This window comes from Oryzias latipes, chromosome 6 (genome assembly GCF_053564925.1).
Source record: "Oryzias latipes strain Hd-rR chromosome 6, Olatipes_Hd-rR_3.1".
NCBI lineage: Eukaryota > Metazoa > Chordata > Actinopteri > Beloniformes > Adrianichthyidae > Oryzias > Oryzias latipes.
In genome coordinates this window covers 34,392,501-34,406,747 of record NC_136242.1, presented here as the reverse complement: position 1 = coordinate 34,406,747, position 14,247 = coordinate 34,392,501, and the positions used below count along the sequence as shown (strand labels likewise).

The 14,247-nt window shown below is 49.4% G+C and overlaps 1 protein-coding gene across 2 annotated transcripts; it reads left to right on the top strand.

Annotated features, from left to right (window-relative positions):
- The first annotated feature begins 86 nt into the window (after positions 1–86).
- Positions 87–12,366, top strand: ptpn5 (protein tyrosine phosphatase non-receptor type 5). 2 transcript variants are annotated; one of them, XM_078949132.1, is made up of 14 exons: positions 87–483; positions 645–830; positions 4,513–4,873; positions 5,128–5,250; positions 5,346–5,441; positions 5,575–5,819; positions 6,210–6,402; positions 6,807–6,891; positions 7,019–7,098; positions 7,190–7,327; positions 7,411–7,521; positions 9,324–9,484; positions 9,717–9,830; positions 10,419–12,366. In XM_078949132.1, the coding sequence occupies exons 3-14, from the start codon at positions 4,607–4,609 to the stop codon at positions 10,510–10,512; spliced, it is 1,707 nt and encodes a 568-aa protein (XP_078805258.1). In that variant the 5' UTR covers positions 87–483; positions 645–830; positions 4,513–4,606; the 3' UTR covers positions 10,513–12,366. The 2 variants fall into 2 exon arrangements, with proteins under 2 accessions (XP_078805258.1, XP_020556001.1); XM_020700342.2 differs by lacking the exon at positions 87–483 and having other exon boundaries at positions 504–830.
- Positions 12,367–14,247: the final 1,881 nt, after the last annotated feature.

The window sequence follows — 14,247 nt, the reverse complement described above, 5'->3', positions numbered from 1 at the left end:
GGAATAAACCTGGTGATGGGGGGGTTGGCTGACTGCGATGAGGGAGGTGGGCGGCAGAGCGTCAGCTTGGAAGCAGAGGAGGCGACAGTCGGGGGTGTTCGCTGCTCAGTGATGTGTTATGATCCGCCTCTCCCCACTCAGCTTCCATCACTCAGGACGTTCTTAGTTTGTCTTAATCTGACAGATTATTTCTGAGCGTCTCTCCGTCTGAGACGCTTCCTGACCTTCAGTAACTTTTGTGAAGACAAACCCCAGAAACGTGGATTTGTGAGTGAATTCTGCAAACCGGCTGTTCCATTCCTGGATGCTGGAGCATCCCTGCCGCCGTCACCTTGATAACTGGACAAGCAGCCTCTAACATGTTGGACTCCGGTCCGGGGCCGTGTTCTGTCCCACTGTGGACGCCTGGATGCGGTCGGTGAAGGACGGCAGCATCTCTGCCGTTTCCCTCTGAAAGGTGACGCTCTGTCGTTCCGGTCGAAGGTGAGTAAACGTCCTCATACAGATATGCACGGACCCACACAAACCCGAACGCGCTCAGCCTCCCTCTCCCTCGTTCTGGCTCTGTTGCCATGGCTACCGCACAGCCTCTCGCTGCATTTACCTAAACCGAGCTGCCGCCTGTGGATCTCTCTCTCCTCCAGGATACAGAAAGCCCATCAGACTCCTGCATCTCATCCCTCCTTCACACAGACGCCTACATCGGCTCTGCTCCTCATCCTCGGCGTGTCGGCTTCTCCCCGTTCTCCCGGACAGAGGAGCGTCGGAAGCTCTGTGGAACAGAGCGGGGGGGCAGCGGCGGATGGCGGTGTGAAAATGCTCTCGTCCAGGTAAGAGGACATTCTGAGGCTGCTTCAGCCCCCTCCTCCCCTCCCCCTTTGCATGTGCGACATGAGGTGAATACCAATTCTGGAGCAGAGCCCCCACAGATTTACAGAGGTGTGTGTGTGTGGGGGGGGGGGGGGGGGGGGGGGGCAGCTTCTGCGTTCATCCTCAGATTAACGACGGCGGTAAAAATCCAACAGGTAGATTCCTCGATGCCGCTCTGATCTGCGTTTTCTTCCTTCCCAAGACCTGGATTTCCTCAGTCCTGTATGGTTGTGTCTTTTTTTTAAATGTGGGAGTCACCAGCAGGGGACTCGCGACAGCCCCCCCCCCCCCCCCCCCCCCCTGGCTGATTTCTCCCTGATCCCCCCCGTGCTGCTCTGTGTGGTGGCTCCGGCTCACCGTGGCCGTGTACGTGATATGAATGGGGTTTTGTTCCGTATGAATGACTGCTGGAGGATGCCATTCCTGCACCGGTGCGGTGCTGCGGCGCAGCCGTGCGTCTGCTTCCAGCGGGAATCCACAGTCAGATCCAGAAGGTTCTCCATTCAGAGGCTTTTTGGACCTCCAGGAAACCCGAGACCCCACAGGAAGTGTGGACAGGGCAGGTCATTGATTTTGGGTCTGGACCTCCAGGAGATCCAGTGAGCTTTTGTGAGTCAGTATGCAGATATTGTGTGTGTGTGTGTGTGCGTGTGTGGGTGGGTGTGACAGGTCCCGGTCTGTGTGACTTTGTCTCCTGTTTCCATCCCATCATCACTTCCAGGAAGAGCTTCCTCTGTCACATGAGCACTGCAGCAAAACGCTTCACACACACTTCTTTAGGGTTTTGTGTTGCTGGAAGTACGAACAGCAACACAAAACCCTCCAAAGATGAATCACCTGACGGCTCTGATGGAGCGGATGCAAAGCAGGACGTTTTAAAGGCATCAAGCAGAAATAGTCTGATGTTTTTCCAGACATCCTTCTGGAGAATCAGGAATATCCATTAGAGCTGCAGCCAGCTGTCCTCGCATTAATTCTCTGTGATTGCAGAGAAAAGCTCTACACAACTGTCACTGCCGGTTCTGCCGGGGCAGATGCCAAAGGCTTACCGTGTCCCAGTTCAGACCCGACAGCACAGGCGCTTTTTGAACGGATGGAGATCAGCGTGAACAGGAACGCGTATGAAGCCTGAGAGGGCGCCGTGCGTGAGGAGGACGTTTGATCTGGCAGGTCCAAGTCTTCTGCTTTGACCACGTTTGATCGCCTCATCAGCGCTTTACCACTTTAAATCCTCATTCTGAGGTTTTTTCCCCCCTCAAAGGGCAAATGTTTCACCCTTTTGTGATTATTCTTCATCACCATCATCACCTGTCAACACCACATAAGTTCAGTCAAACACCAGTCCGTTGAATTAGTTCTTTATGTAGTGAGAGTAACAAAGGTTTTCATGTTGGCTCTAACAGAAACGTGTCTGAAATGTCAGATGAAATGTTGCTTTCACAATCATCCACCTTCTCCTTTCACTGTTGTGGTGATGAAGACGGTCCCTGCTTCAATTCTCTGCAGCATTTGCATCTTCTGCCCGTGAAGGTTGTTTTGGGTCCCTCAGTAAGAAAAAAGCCTCCCTGTGGTAAATGAGAAGAACCCCACAGTCAAACTGTGAGGAGAAGCTGTAAAATAAAATAGAATACAATTAAACAGAAAACCTCAATGCAATAAAATAATGAATAAAATGACAACATTAAAACATTAAAATAGTGGGTCCAGACCGATCCATGCTTAAAATAAAAAATAAAGAATAGACAACATTAAAGAGGCTAATGAAGATGTCTAAAAGTTGAATTTAGGAAAACGGTGGAATGAAACAAAAATGAATCTATTTTATGATAAATTACCACGTGGTGTTAGTGTGCAGGTAAAGGTTAGGATGGTTCAATGGATGATGGATGGATAAACAGATGGATGGATGGATGGATGTTGGTTGGATGGCAGATGAACATCAGTTGTACTTTTTCCTTTGTCTCCAGAAAAACAGGAAATCAATACTTCTGTGTCTTCGGGGTTTGAACACATTTTGAGGTCTCCCGCTGCTCTAAGCGTTCTTCATAGAGACCAGCGGAGGACTTTAGTCTGGACTGAACCGACACGCAGAGCCTGAAGCATATTTACCTCCAAAAGCAGAGACCACTGCTTCTTTTTGACAAACCTGAATGTTGTCACAGCTCCACATCGCTGCTGTGTGTTTGTATGAGAGTGTGTGTGTGTGTGTGTGCTCTATTGAGTGTCTGTTGCCACAGTTACCAAAACGCCAACCTCACTACGTCACGGCTTTAGACAACCTTCACATTCAAAAGCGCAGTAGCTTTTCCTCTCTTCCCTCCATCTGCCTTTTGTTTGGAGCTGGAAGCTCACTGGACCTTCAGTTCCAGAACTCAACCTGTCCTCCATGTGCGCGTCCGCCTGTTCACTTTATTTATGTTGCATGTATTCACGTCACCATGGCTACGAGCCGGGCCAACAGGCGTCATCAGAAAGGAGAGGAGGAAAAGCAGAGAAGCCGCTCTCCCCTGGACGCACACACACACACACACACACACACACAGATCCGGTGCTGCTGGTGGGTCTCTGCTCCGGTGAGCTCCTCCATCAGGGTCCAGAAGGACCGAGCAGAAAGGCCGGACTGTGTGAACGCTGATGTGACTGGAGGAATCTGTCTCTGAGGCGCCGGATGAAGTCCGGCCTGACTCATCCTCCTGTTAGAAGAAGGAGGAAGACGAGGCAGAGAGGAAGCTCAGGGAAGCTGGATCTGCAGCGCCGCCTCAGAGGAGCTGGATCCGTCCTTTCATCAGGCTCACGCCGTTGTTCCAGCGCTCTGGCTGTGGTGAAGCTCAGAGGTGGACTTCCTGTTTTGTGTCCTTTAGGAACGACTCACAATGGCGGACTTCAACCAGCTGCTGCGACCTGCAGGACTCCGCCTGATCATGTGATCTGACTCGAAACCTTCGCTGGCGTCCCTCACCGGTGAGCCATCGTAGTTCTTCTGAGGGAAATCGGGTCTGTTATCACAAAAGCTTTCACACGTTCCCAGTGATCAGCCCAATCTGCAAAACACCTTTATTAATAGTTGGAGGACAAATGAGGCAGCAGGAGAGGACTGTGAACACTCAGCTTGGTAAACCAGAAGTGTGTGTGTGTGTGTGTGTGCACATGCGCGTGTGTGTCAGTGGATGATAATGCTCAGGATGGATGAGAGCCACTCTGTTGCCAAGGTGACGGACCAGGCTGTAAACACACTATCTCTGATTCATTTTTCCACAATACACAGTCTCTTTACACACACATACATGCACATGCATGCACGCAGACATGTACACACATATGCACACACGTGCACACACACACATAGAATAGAGGCTGATCAAAGGGCGACCTGAAGATCCGGAGATGAGAGCCTCTTCAGGTTGTTTAGCTGTGGATCAGAGCAGGAATATAAAGGCAGCGGACCCTTTTTGACATCTACACACAAACACACACACTCAGACACAATCGCACAACACCAGAATCCCACACAGCTGTAGCTAAAACTCAAAAGCAGGAGTGAAGGTGAGAGTTGCAGCATGCACACACTTCAGAGGAACCTCGAATCCAAACCACGACCAGCGTGACGGTCAGATCTCAGACCTTCATGTCTCTGTGCTTCAGAGTTTTTCAATCCGATGCCACACGCCATCCCAGAGGCGGAAGATCAGCTAGAGTGGTCACCTGACACGGAGGAACCTCACTGAACCGGAGGACCATGACCCGCCGCCTGAGCAGCTCCACTCGCTCGCACACTGAGGATTCCATCTTTCTGAAGCCGGATGAAGATCCCGTCTGGCTGGATGAACCCACCAAGATAGAAAAAGTGAGTGATGGGGTCCTGAAGAACGAGGGGCTGACGGACGGCACTGATGGACCACCGGGGGACGGCGCACAGGGAAAGGAGGCCTTCCTGCAGAAGGTGTTCGCTCTGGTGGTTGAGATCCACTGCTGGGCTGCACTCTTCATCAGCTCACAAGTTGTGGTAGGTAACCAGGGTTTGCTCTTTGTAAAATGAGGAGGAGGAAGTTCCTTCAGTATAAAAGCTTTGATCTTCCTGCTGTAGCTTTTATTTTGGCGTCTTTGTATGTAAAAACGAGAAGGACGACACTGCTCACTGCTGCAGGAGTAGGCTTCAGTGTGTCTCCTCCCGACCTCAGAGCGTCTGCTCGATTATTGGTGCTGCAAAACTTTAGCTCAAACTGCCCCCCCCCCCCCCCCCCCCCGCCATGTTTCCAGGGTTACTGTGTGTTTTTCCTCCTGGAAGGAAACGGCCCCCTCTCTTCCATCCATAAAGCCCTACACGTCATTGACTTCTACTTTGGCTTCCTCTTGCCTTTCCAGCGCATCTTTGGGTTGGACGTAAGTGTCACTTTGAACCCCCCCTTCACCCCCCATCCTCAGACAGGAGTCCACCATGAGCTGTTTGTAACCTTCTGCTTCTCTGCTCTGCTCAGTCTGTGATGATGATGAAGGAGGTGGCGAACACCAAGCAGCACAAGTGGATCGTCCAGGGAACCTTGGGCATCGGAGCAGCCATCTGCATCCTCATGGTACGACTGTGGTGGACCCTCAAAACGGCTTCTTTGGTGCTGTTCTCCACTTGGACTCGGGTCCTGGAGGGTTTTTAGGTATTCCATGCTGTAATGAAGCCTCACCTCCTGTCTTCTCTGCACCCATGCTCAGGTCGTCCACATGGCGTGTAAGTGGCGTTCTGGACTGTGGTCCACAGACATGGTGTCCAGAGAGATGGGTGACCGCCGGCAGTCTGTGAGCCGCCAGCCCTCCTTCACGCTGTCCGAGTGGACGGATGCTCAGGAGGATCTGCTGGATGTGGAGGCTGAGCCTCAGACTCCGGTCTTTGACTCGGAGCACAGGGCGGATGGCGATGCCGCGACCCTCACAGTGACGCCCGTGGGGCTACAGGAGAGGTCAGCGAGAACCAGGAACTGAGAAGAATGCTTGAAAAATGTTTCTTTAACATGAAAGTTTCAGCAAACTTCAGCCGTTTCTGACTCTAAATTCTGTGGAGGTCCTTCCTCCATAGAGAACACACTGAACTACACCTGTTCATCATAATAACTTTATTTACGGCTGTTAGTTCTTTACAATTTGATCCCAGTTATTCCGTTTTTCTCCAATTCCTGATAAAAATCTCCGTCAGTGGTTTGGTTCGGCCTCCGAACTCCTTCTGGAGCTTCATCATGTTCCAGCATCTTCCTCGACCTGCTGACAGGAAATGCCGTTTTTCATCCTTCTGTGAATGCAGATGTGCTTCTAACAGATCGATTCCTTGTTCCCACCAACTCTGACTCCTGCAGACGAGGCTCCAACGTTTCCCTGACCTTGGACATGTGCACGCCGGGCTGCACCGAGCCCTACGGATACGGAGCGCAGCTGTCTCCCAGGGACCAGTCGGCTCAGGAGTACCTCCGGGAGGGGTCGCACGTCCTGACCCCCGCCATGCTGCACAGCAGGGCCATGGATGACCAGAGCCTGCAGGCGGAGTTCTATGTGAGCGGCACCGCGGCATCCTACACATCAGATTAGGAGACACGCAGCGGTTCCGACACAGACTCAGGCACTAATGCACACGCCCACACATGCACCAACGCTTGTCAGAGCCCATGGTCAGAGCTCTGCACACACCCTGAAGCTTTTCCAGCGTCTGTCAGTGGGCGAAGCGTGGAAGGAGACGCGCATTTGTACACAATAAACCCACGGAGGATTCCACTGTCTGGGAGGCACGATGAATGAGATCGCCAAACATCATCAGAAGCCCTGAAGTCATTCACAATTAGCACAGAAAGGGTTTGGAGTGAAGGCCGCTGGATGGCGATCTGTTGGCGTTTGCCTTGGGCCAATCCCTGGACATTATGCAGACTTTTCAGCTCTGACTCTTCCTTGTGTTCTAACAGGAAACTCCCATGAACTTTGTGGACCCTAAGGAGTACAATTACCCCGGGCTGGTGAGAAAGAACCGCTACAAAACTATCTTACCCAGTAAGTGCAACAATGTGCTGGCAGTCTGAAAGCATAGAGCCCATCCCCCTGGCATGAAGCGCTCAAACGTGTCTCCAAAGATTTGAACCAGAGAAGAATTCAAACTTCATTCATGACTTCTCCACAGATACGCACAGCAGAGTCATCCTGAAGTCACAGGACGAAGAGGACTTTCTGTCCACCTACATCAATGCAAACTATCTGAATGTAAGTGGCCCTTTCTGATCTGTGCTCAGGGGTCAGGGCCTCGCTCTTTGCTCTCACGTCGTTCTAAAAGCTTTCTGTCGCCGTGTTGCAGGGCTACGGGGGCGAGGAGCAGGCCTACATCGCCACACAGGGTCCCACTGTGAACACGGTGGGGGACTTCTGGAGGATGGTGTGGCAGGAGAGAAGTCCAATCATCGTGATGATCACCAACTTGGACGAGAAGAACGAGGTGTGTCTTCGGTGGCAAAGATGAGGAGGGCGAAGAGGAGCTTTGAGCTGGAAAAGTGAAAATCTGCTGTGTGACTTTCTCAGAAATGTGTGGAGTACTGGCCGGAGGACGCCGTCACCCATGAGGGCATTGGGATCCGCGTTGTCTCGGTAACCCAGGAAGATGACTACAGTCTCAGGGTGTTTACTTTGAAGGTTTGTGTTCAAACAGCAAAGACAAACTTGGGACGGGAGGAACGTGAGTTTCACTGTTTCTGATAACCAGAAATGAAGAGAAAATCGAAACAAATGTGTTTTTGACAGCAGTAAGAAAAGACAAGGGGCTGTGTGTATTAGCACAAAGGTCAAAGGGTAGAAATCACAAATAAAACAGATTTGATGTGTTGTGGAGTTCAAGGAAATTTGTTTTTCTGCTTACTTTTGTGTAAAAACAAAAAAAACTTAGGGAAAATCTATCCATCCTTTAATTCATCCACCCATCCATTCATCCATCCTTTTATCCATTCCTTCATCCATCCCTTCATCCCTTCATCCATCCATCCATTCATTCATCCATCCATCCATCCATTCCTTTCATCCATCCATTCATGTATCTATTCATCCATCCATTCATCCATCTATTCATCCATCCAGCCACCCACCCATCCATGCATCCACCTATCCATTCATTCATCCATCCTTTTATCCATTCGTTCATCCATCCATCCATCCATTCCTTTCTTCCATCCCTTCATCCCTTCATCCATCCATCCATTCATCCATCTATTCATCCATCCATCCACCCATCCATCCATCCATCCATCCATCCATCCATCCATCCATCCAGCCATCCATCCATGCATCCACCTATCCATTCATTCATCCATCAATCATCCATCTGTCCATCCGTCCATCCATTCCTTTCTTCCATCCCTTCATCCCTTCATCCATCCATCCATTCATCCATCCATCCATTCATCCATCTATTCATCCATCCATCCATCCATCCATCCATCCATCCACCCATCCATCCATCCATTCATCCATCCATCCATCCATCCATCCATCCATCCATCCATCCATCCATCCATCCATCCATGCATCCACCTATCCATTCCTTTCTTCCATCCCTTCATCCCTTCATCCATCCATCCATTCCTTTCATCCATCCATCCTTCCATCCATTTTCATCCCTTCCTCCAAAGCTAGCAGCAGTCTAAGTAAGTTACTTCCTCCAGCTCCTCTGGGGAATCCCGAGGCGTTCCCAGCTGAGAGTCGTGGTTTCTCCGGTGTGTCCTGGGTGTCCCCGTGTCTCTGCCTGGTGGGACATGCTAAAGCTCATTTCATTTTGTTTGCTTTTTTTTAGTGTGTTGCTTTACTCTTTGTGAAGAACTAACGGCCCTCTTTGATTCATTTGAGGTTGTCTACTTGAATTTTAAAAAATGATTTTTGCTCTTAGAGGACATGGACATATTTGGCAAAACTGCAATAGAAACACTTTTTTCTAACTAAATGAGTCGTGTGGCCAACAGCTCTGCACATCTGATCTCTTAACATCCTGTGTCTTCCATGCATTGAACTGAGACACACACAGACAGAAATGTGAATATATCTGCTTTTTTGACATTTTGTAGAATTTGGGTAAAGTTTTGCACATTTGCGTCATGCAAACACAGCTATTGACATTGAACTGGAGACGGCTCACATGGACTGGATCTGTGTGGGATCCTCGTTTAGATGTGCTCCGAGCTGAAAGCTTGTTGTTTGTTTATCTGTAGTACTGATAATTACAGGCAGCCCCTCAGGGAATTGTGGGAACTGATAGATTTGTACACGGCTCTGAAAAGGAAAGAATACGCTGAAAGCTTTTTTTTTATCTGTATTAACTGTTGTCATGGTAATGTGAAGCCCATTGTGACAACTGTGGTGTAATACTGGGCTACATCAGTGAGCCGTGTGGTTCAACATAGAGAATGACTCGTCTTCACTCACAGTACCTTTGTCTGTCTGCGGGTCAGTGTGGGGAGGAGCAGCGCCGTCTGAAGCAGTACTGGTACACCTCCTGGCCTGACCAGAAGACCCCAGACAAAGCCCCACCCCTTCTGGAGCTGGTACAGGAAGTGGAACGAGCCAGAGAGGAAGCCCCGCCCTCCAGTGGCCCAATCATTGTCCACTGCAGGTAAATGCGTTTAAGTCTGAAGCCTTTTCCATGAACGTCAGTGTCACAGAAAGAATGAAGCGGCTGACGGAGAGACGCTCAGAGAAAATCTCATTTCTGCAGACTCTGCAGCCAAAAATAAAAAAGACAAGAAAGAAAAGGTGTTGAGCATCAACATCCCACCGTTTGGCCACCCTATTAAAAATATTCTAGACACGGTCCTGATTCTGGCCTCCACTCTTGGCTTTTTCAGTGCTGGGATTGGTCGAACAGGCTGCTTCATCGCCACCTCCATCCTGTGCAAACAGCTGAGGACTGAGGGCGTGGTCGACATCCTGAGGACCACCTGCCAGCTCCGTCTGGACAGGTGAAATCCTTATTGCTCATTTTTGTTCATAAATGACTACATTTCACATTTCAAACTGCTATTCTCTTTTTAGAAAATAATTTATTTGAATAAGCCAGTAAAGTTCAGAACATGCTATAACCCTTGTGCTATCCTATGGGGTCCAGATGACCCCCCCCACCCTTCCATTGACGTGTTCTCCCTACCATGACAAAGGTGGATAAAGGTGGAAAGATTTCATGTAATCCATAGACACCAGTGAAGATCACAAATCATTGAAGAAAAAAGGTTCAGAGCACTGTCTAGTGGGTCTAGATGACCCACCTCCCAACGTTAAAGTGCCTGGATAGCAAAAGGGTTAATGTAAAACATCTGTATAATTTCTTTTCATATTAGATCACACCTCTGAACAGAACCGGCTTTTCTAAACTCTAAAACATGAGCCACACCTAAAAACCTCTTGTCTGATGTCATGTATCTGTGCTTCCTCTGCAAATCTTTCGAAACCAATTGAAATGTTTGGACAAACGTTGAAGAAGCTGAATTGTCTGACACATGATTGGCTGTGAGCTGAGACCCTGATTTGCCGGCCTGTGCTGTGTCCTTCAGGGGCGGGATGATCCAAACCTGTGAGCAGTACCAGTTTGTGCATCACGTCCTCAGCCTGTATGAGAAGCAGCTCTCCTGCACCGCCGAGGAGTAGTAGGGGGGCGCCACGGCTGCACCCACACGAGACACACCACTGTACCCCCAACTGCCTCTGGCGCCGCGCTTCGCTGTACCTGAGCTCGCCCACTGAGGGCTGCAGCCCACGCCATCTGTCCACGCGAAGCGCTCCACGGGGAGGCGGGATCTGAGGCAGAAAATCAAACAGGAAGTTGTCATCAGTCCACAGCTCACTGCTGAGCGATGGCAATGCGCTCTCACTCCAGCAAACGTTCATTTGCACGGCTTAGGCTTCTTCCACCGTGGTCTTCATCAGTTTCAGGCGTCTCCTGGTCAGGACGGCTCCGTCTCATCATAACTGAGGTCTTCAATCATCTGTAGAGAAGTTTGCTTCAGAGAAAACTCAGAACAAGGCCCCTTTAGGACACCAACTAGACAGAGATAATCAGATGCCAGCAAAGTATAGCATTGATATTAGAATGTCCATGAGGTGAATTGTTGTTGTCATGTAAAACCAAACGTCACAGAAGGCGTGAGTCTCCTCATCTCCAGGTTGCATGGTGCTACGTGTTCATTCATGGCGGCGTCTGAAATGTAACGGCACATAGGAATGTAACCGTTATGGTCAGATGGTCCACCGTGTTTACAGGAAACCTGTGCATTTAGGCCTCATGGACGTTCCCTCACAGGCGTCACAGAGCCAGCAGCTGGGCCAGGACTGGCTTCTGACAGTGGACAAAGTTCTTCTCAAGGCCATTCATCAGAGGGTGTCCAGCAAAACTTGCCAAAAAAAAGGAGAAGACTTCTGATCAAGGTGTCGCCACCTGGATTTCCTGGGCTGTCTCTGCTTTCACCAGTAGCTGAGGCTCATGGGAAGCCTGTGATTGTTGTATAGACCGGTCCGGCCCAAATCTGTACGAAGCACAATAGACCGTGAGGTTGTCTCTGATGTTATGCTGTAAACTTTTTTTTCCCGTATCGTGTTTTGATGGTGTTGAGTTTAATGGATTGCATGTGCCGTATGGGACTCCACGGGTCCACAATCAAAGCGATGTGATTGGTCGTCCTGCTTTCCGTTGTGTACAATGGTTTGAAGCATATTGTTCTATTGCTTGCTCTCGGCCAACGCTTTTGATACCGTTTGCTTTTGTGAAACAAACCAGAGATATTTTTAGAACATTTTGATACAATCCTTTCGAGTAGATGCCTTGTGTACATTTCTGTTTACACCATGATGGAATGTAGCTCATACTGTGGATCAAACTATTGGTTTATATTGCAAGACTTAATGGAACAAAATGTGACGACTACCTAAGTTACCTTACAGTACAGAGAATAGATAGAATATGTTCGGTATTATTATGACATTGGGCCTTTAGGCTTTGCTTTAATATGCTTTGCTTTCTGTGTTTGTTTCGTTTGAAACGATTTTACCTCAGACAGACTTTTTCCGCGGTTCCTGCATCCATCTGTCGTCTAACTACACAGCTGAGAGATGATTGTAAGGCAGCTAAAACTCTCCACATGCTTTTCTATGGTACAAAAACCCAACCGCATGTTCGGCCGTGAACTTCCTCAAATGACCGATTCAGTCCGGTTGGATCGGCGCAATCGGAACACATCAGCTGGAAATAGGAAGTAAGTCTGCCAAACTGTTCTTCTACCGGAGCACAGGACTGAGCGGCACTCATCTGTTTTTCTGATGTCACCCTCTGATCGAGTCTGAATGAGAGGATTTCATGACAAAGACTTGTTATCAGTGCTCCAGACGATGAAAACATCGGTCAGAACATCAGCAACAACAACCAGCATCAGTGTTTGTCTCCTCTGCTACAGTATTGCTTTCAGTAGTGGGATTTTGCATCCAAATAAAGGTAGATTTTCATGAAAACATGTCTCTCTGAAAGCGTTTCAGTTAAACCGGCTGTTTCAGGTTCTATCAGGTGCCAGTTTCCGGGTGACTCCTTCACACTCTGAGAGGTACACAGGTGGACTCATGAGCACCAGAGCCGACAGTCAGGATGAAGCTAAGGTCCAAAGGGTTGAATCAGGGAGATCTTTACCCCAAACCTCCTCAGGGAAGACGTTCTTCTGCTTAAACAAAGAAAACAAAAAGAAAACTAGATCTAACTAGCGTCTCCACGTTTGGTGAGAAGAGGCTGGTGAGAAAATTCACAAAGAGATATGTGCTATGGCGGCAAAAGACACAGATGTCTGTCACACTAAAAACTACCCAACAATAAAAGGTATGAGCAGAAAAGGCTGTCCGTAAAAGATGGGTGGAGTGTGACCTTAAGGTATTCCGGGTCTCCTTCACCAAACAGCAGTTAGACCCACAGACGTGCCTCAGCAAGGCAGCCAAATATCTCCAAAGATGTCGGAACAAAGAGCTGAAGTGTGGGGACACTGAGAAACTGGGAAAGGGTTGCATCAAAGTTTGAGAACAACAGTCCACAACAATCAGAGAAGTTAAAAAACTCTGTGGACGTCAAAATACAGTTTGTTTCACTGCACAGATTCTGGGGATGGGGAGGTGATCTTATTGGTCTGACAGACACACCTTATGTAGTGTTTTCCTCCTGATGGTCTCACTGTGTTCAGTGTGTCTGACTTGTTGGAGCCAAAACCAAAAGATTCTAGAAGAAAAAACGTCTCAGTGTTTCATCAAGTCAACCTTGTGTGGGTCTAAACAGCTGATTTAGTCAGTGAGTCCTCCCAAGTTCCTCCGTCTAGCAGCCATGAACACGACGCCGCGAACGGACGAGCCGCTCCACCCGACCACAGCACCTTCAGGTTGGTGGGAGACAGTCAGGTGTTGGACGTGGACTTGGTGAGTCCCCAAGTGTCTTCAGCAGACTTGCATCAAGACTCTGAACTACAGTCAGAGCTTGTGACAGACCCAGGAGAGGAGCCCCCCCCAGACCACATTCATGACCAGAACCTATGACCTCTGACCTCAGACCTGGTTCAGCAAACGCCACACAGCTGCAGGCCCTTTTACCAGATGTAAGGGGTACTGGGGGTTCCAGACGAACCATTCAGAACCGACTTCACCGCTTTGACTGGAAGGACAGACGACCCCTGCAGGTGACTCCACCCACACCAAGACACCGCCGTGAACGTCTGCAGTACAGACCATGTGACCTGGACCATGCAGCAACGACCTACCGTCCTGTTCGCGGATGAGTGTCGGGTCACGGTGTACAGAAATGATAGTCAGCGCTGCTGGAGAAGGCGAGGTGGGCGATACGCCGAGGTCAACATGGTCTCCAGGGTTCTTTAATGGGGAGGAGCAACAGTCTGGACAGGCTTCACCAGTCAGACCAAAACCCATTTGGTTTCCCCAAATCCACCAGAACACCCCCAACTTCCTGTTCATGGAAGATGCTGCCAGATGCTGCCAGATTTGTCCCAGTTGAACTTCAGGGAGTGGGAGTGGCTTATATGGTTTGACCAGCAATGACCCCTGAACTGAACCCCACAGGCCCGTATGGGACCAGCTGAAGCAGCGACTGGATGATCGGACCCCCAAGTGCCGGCAGAACTGCTTGTAGCACTTGTGGAAGAGTGGAACGCCGCAGAGCGACATCATGAGGTTAGTGAGGAGCAGGAGTCGCCGCTGTCCAGCTGTCCCTGCAGCAAACGGTGGAAATACTCGCTACTGACGTGTTTGGTTCATTCATTCATTCATCTTCTTCCGTTTGTCCCATTCAGGGTCACGGGATGTTTGGTATTTGATCCTTATCATTGTCTTAATTCTTGGGGTAATAAA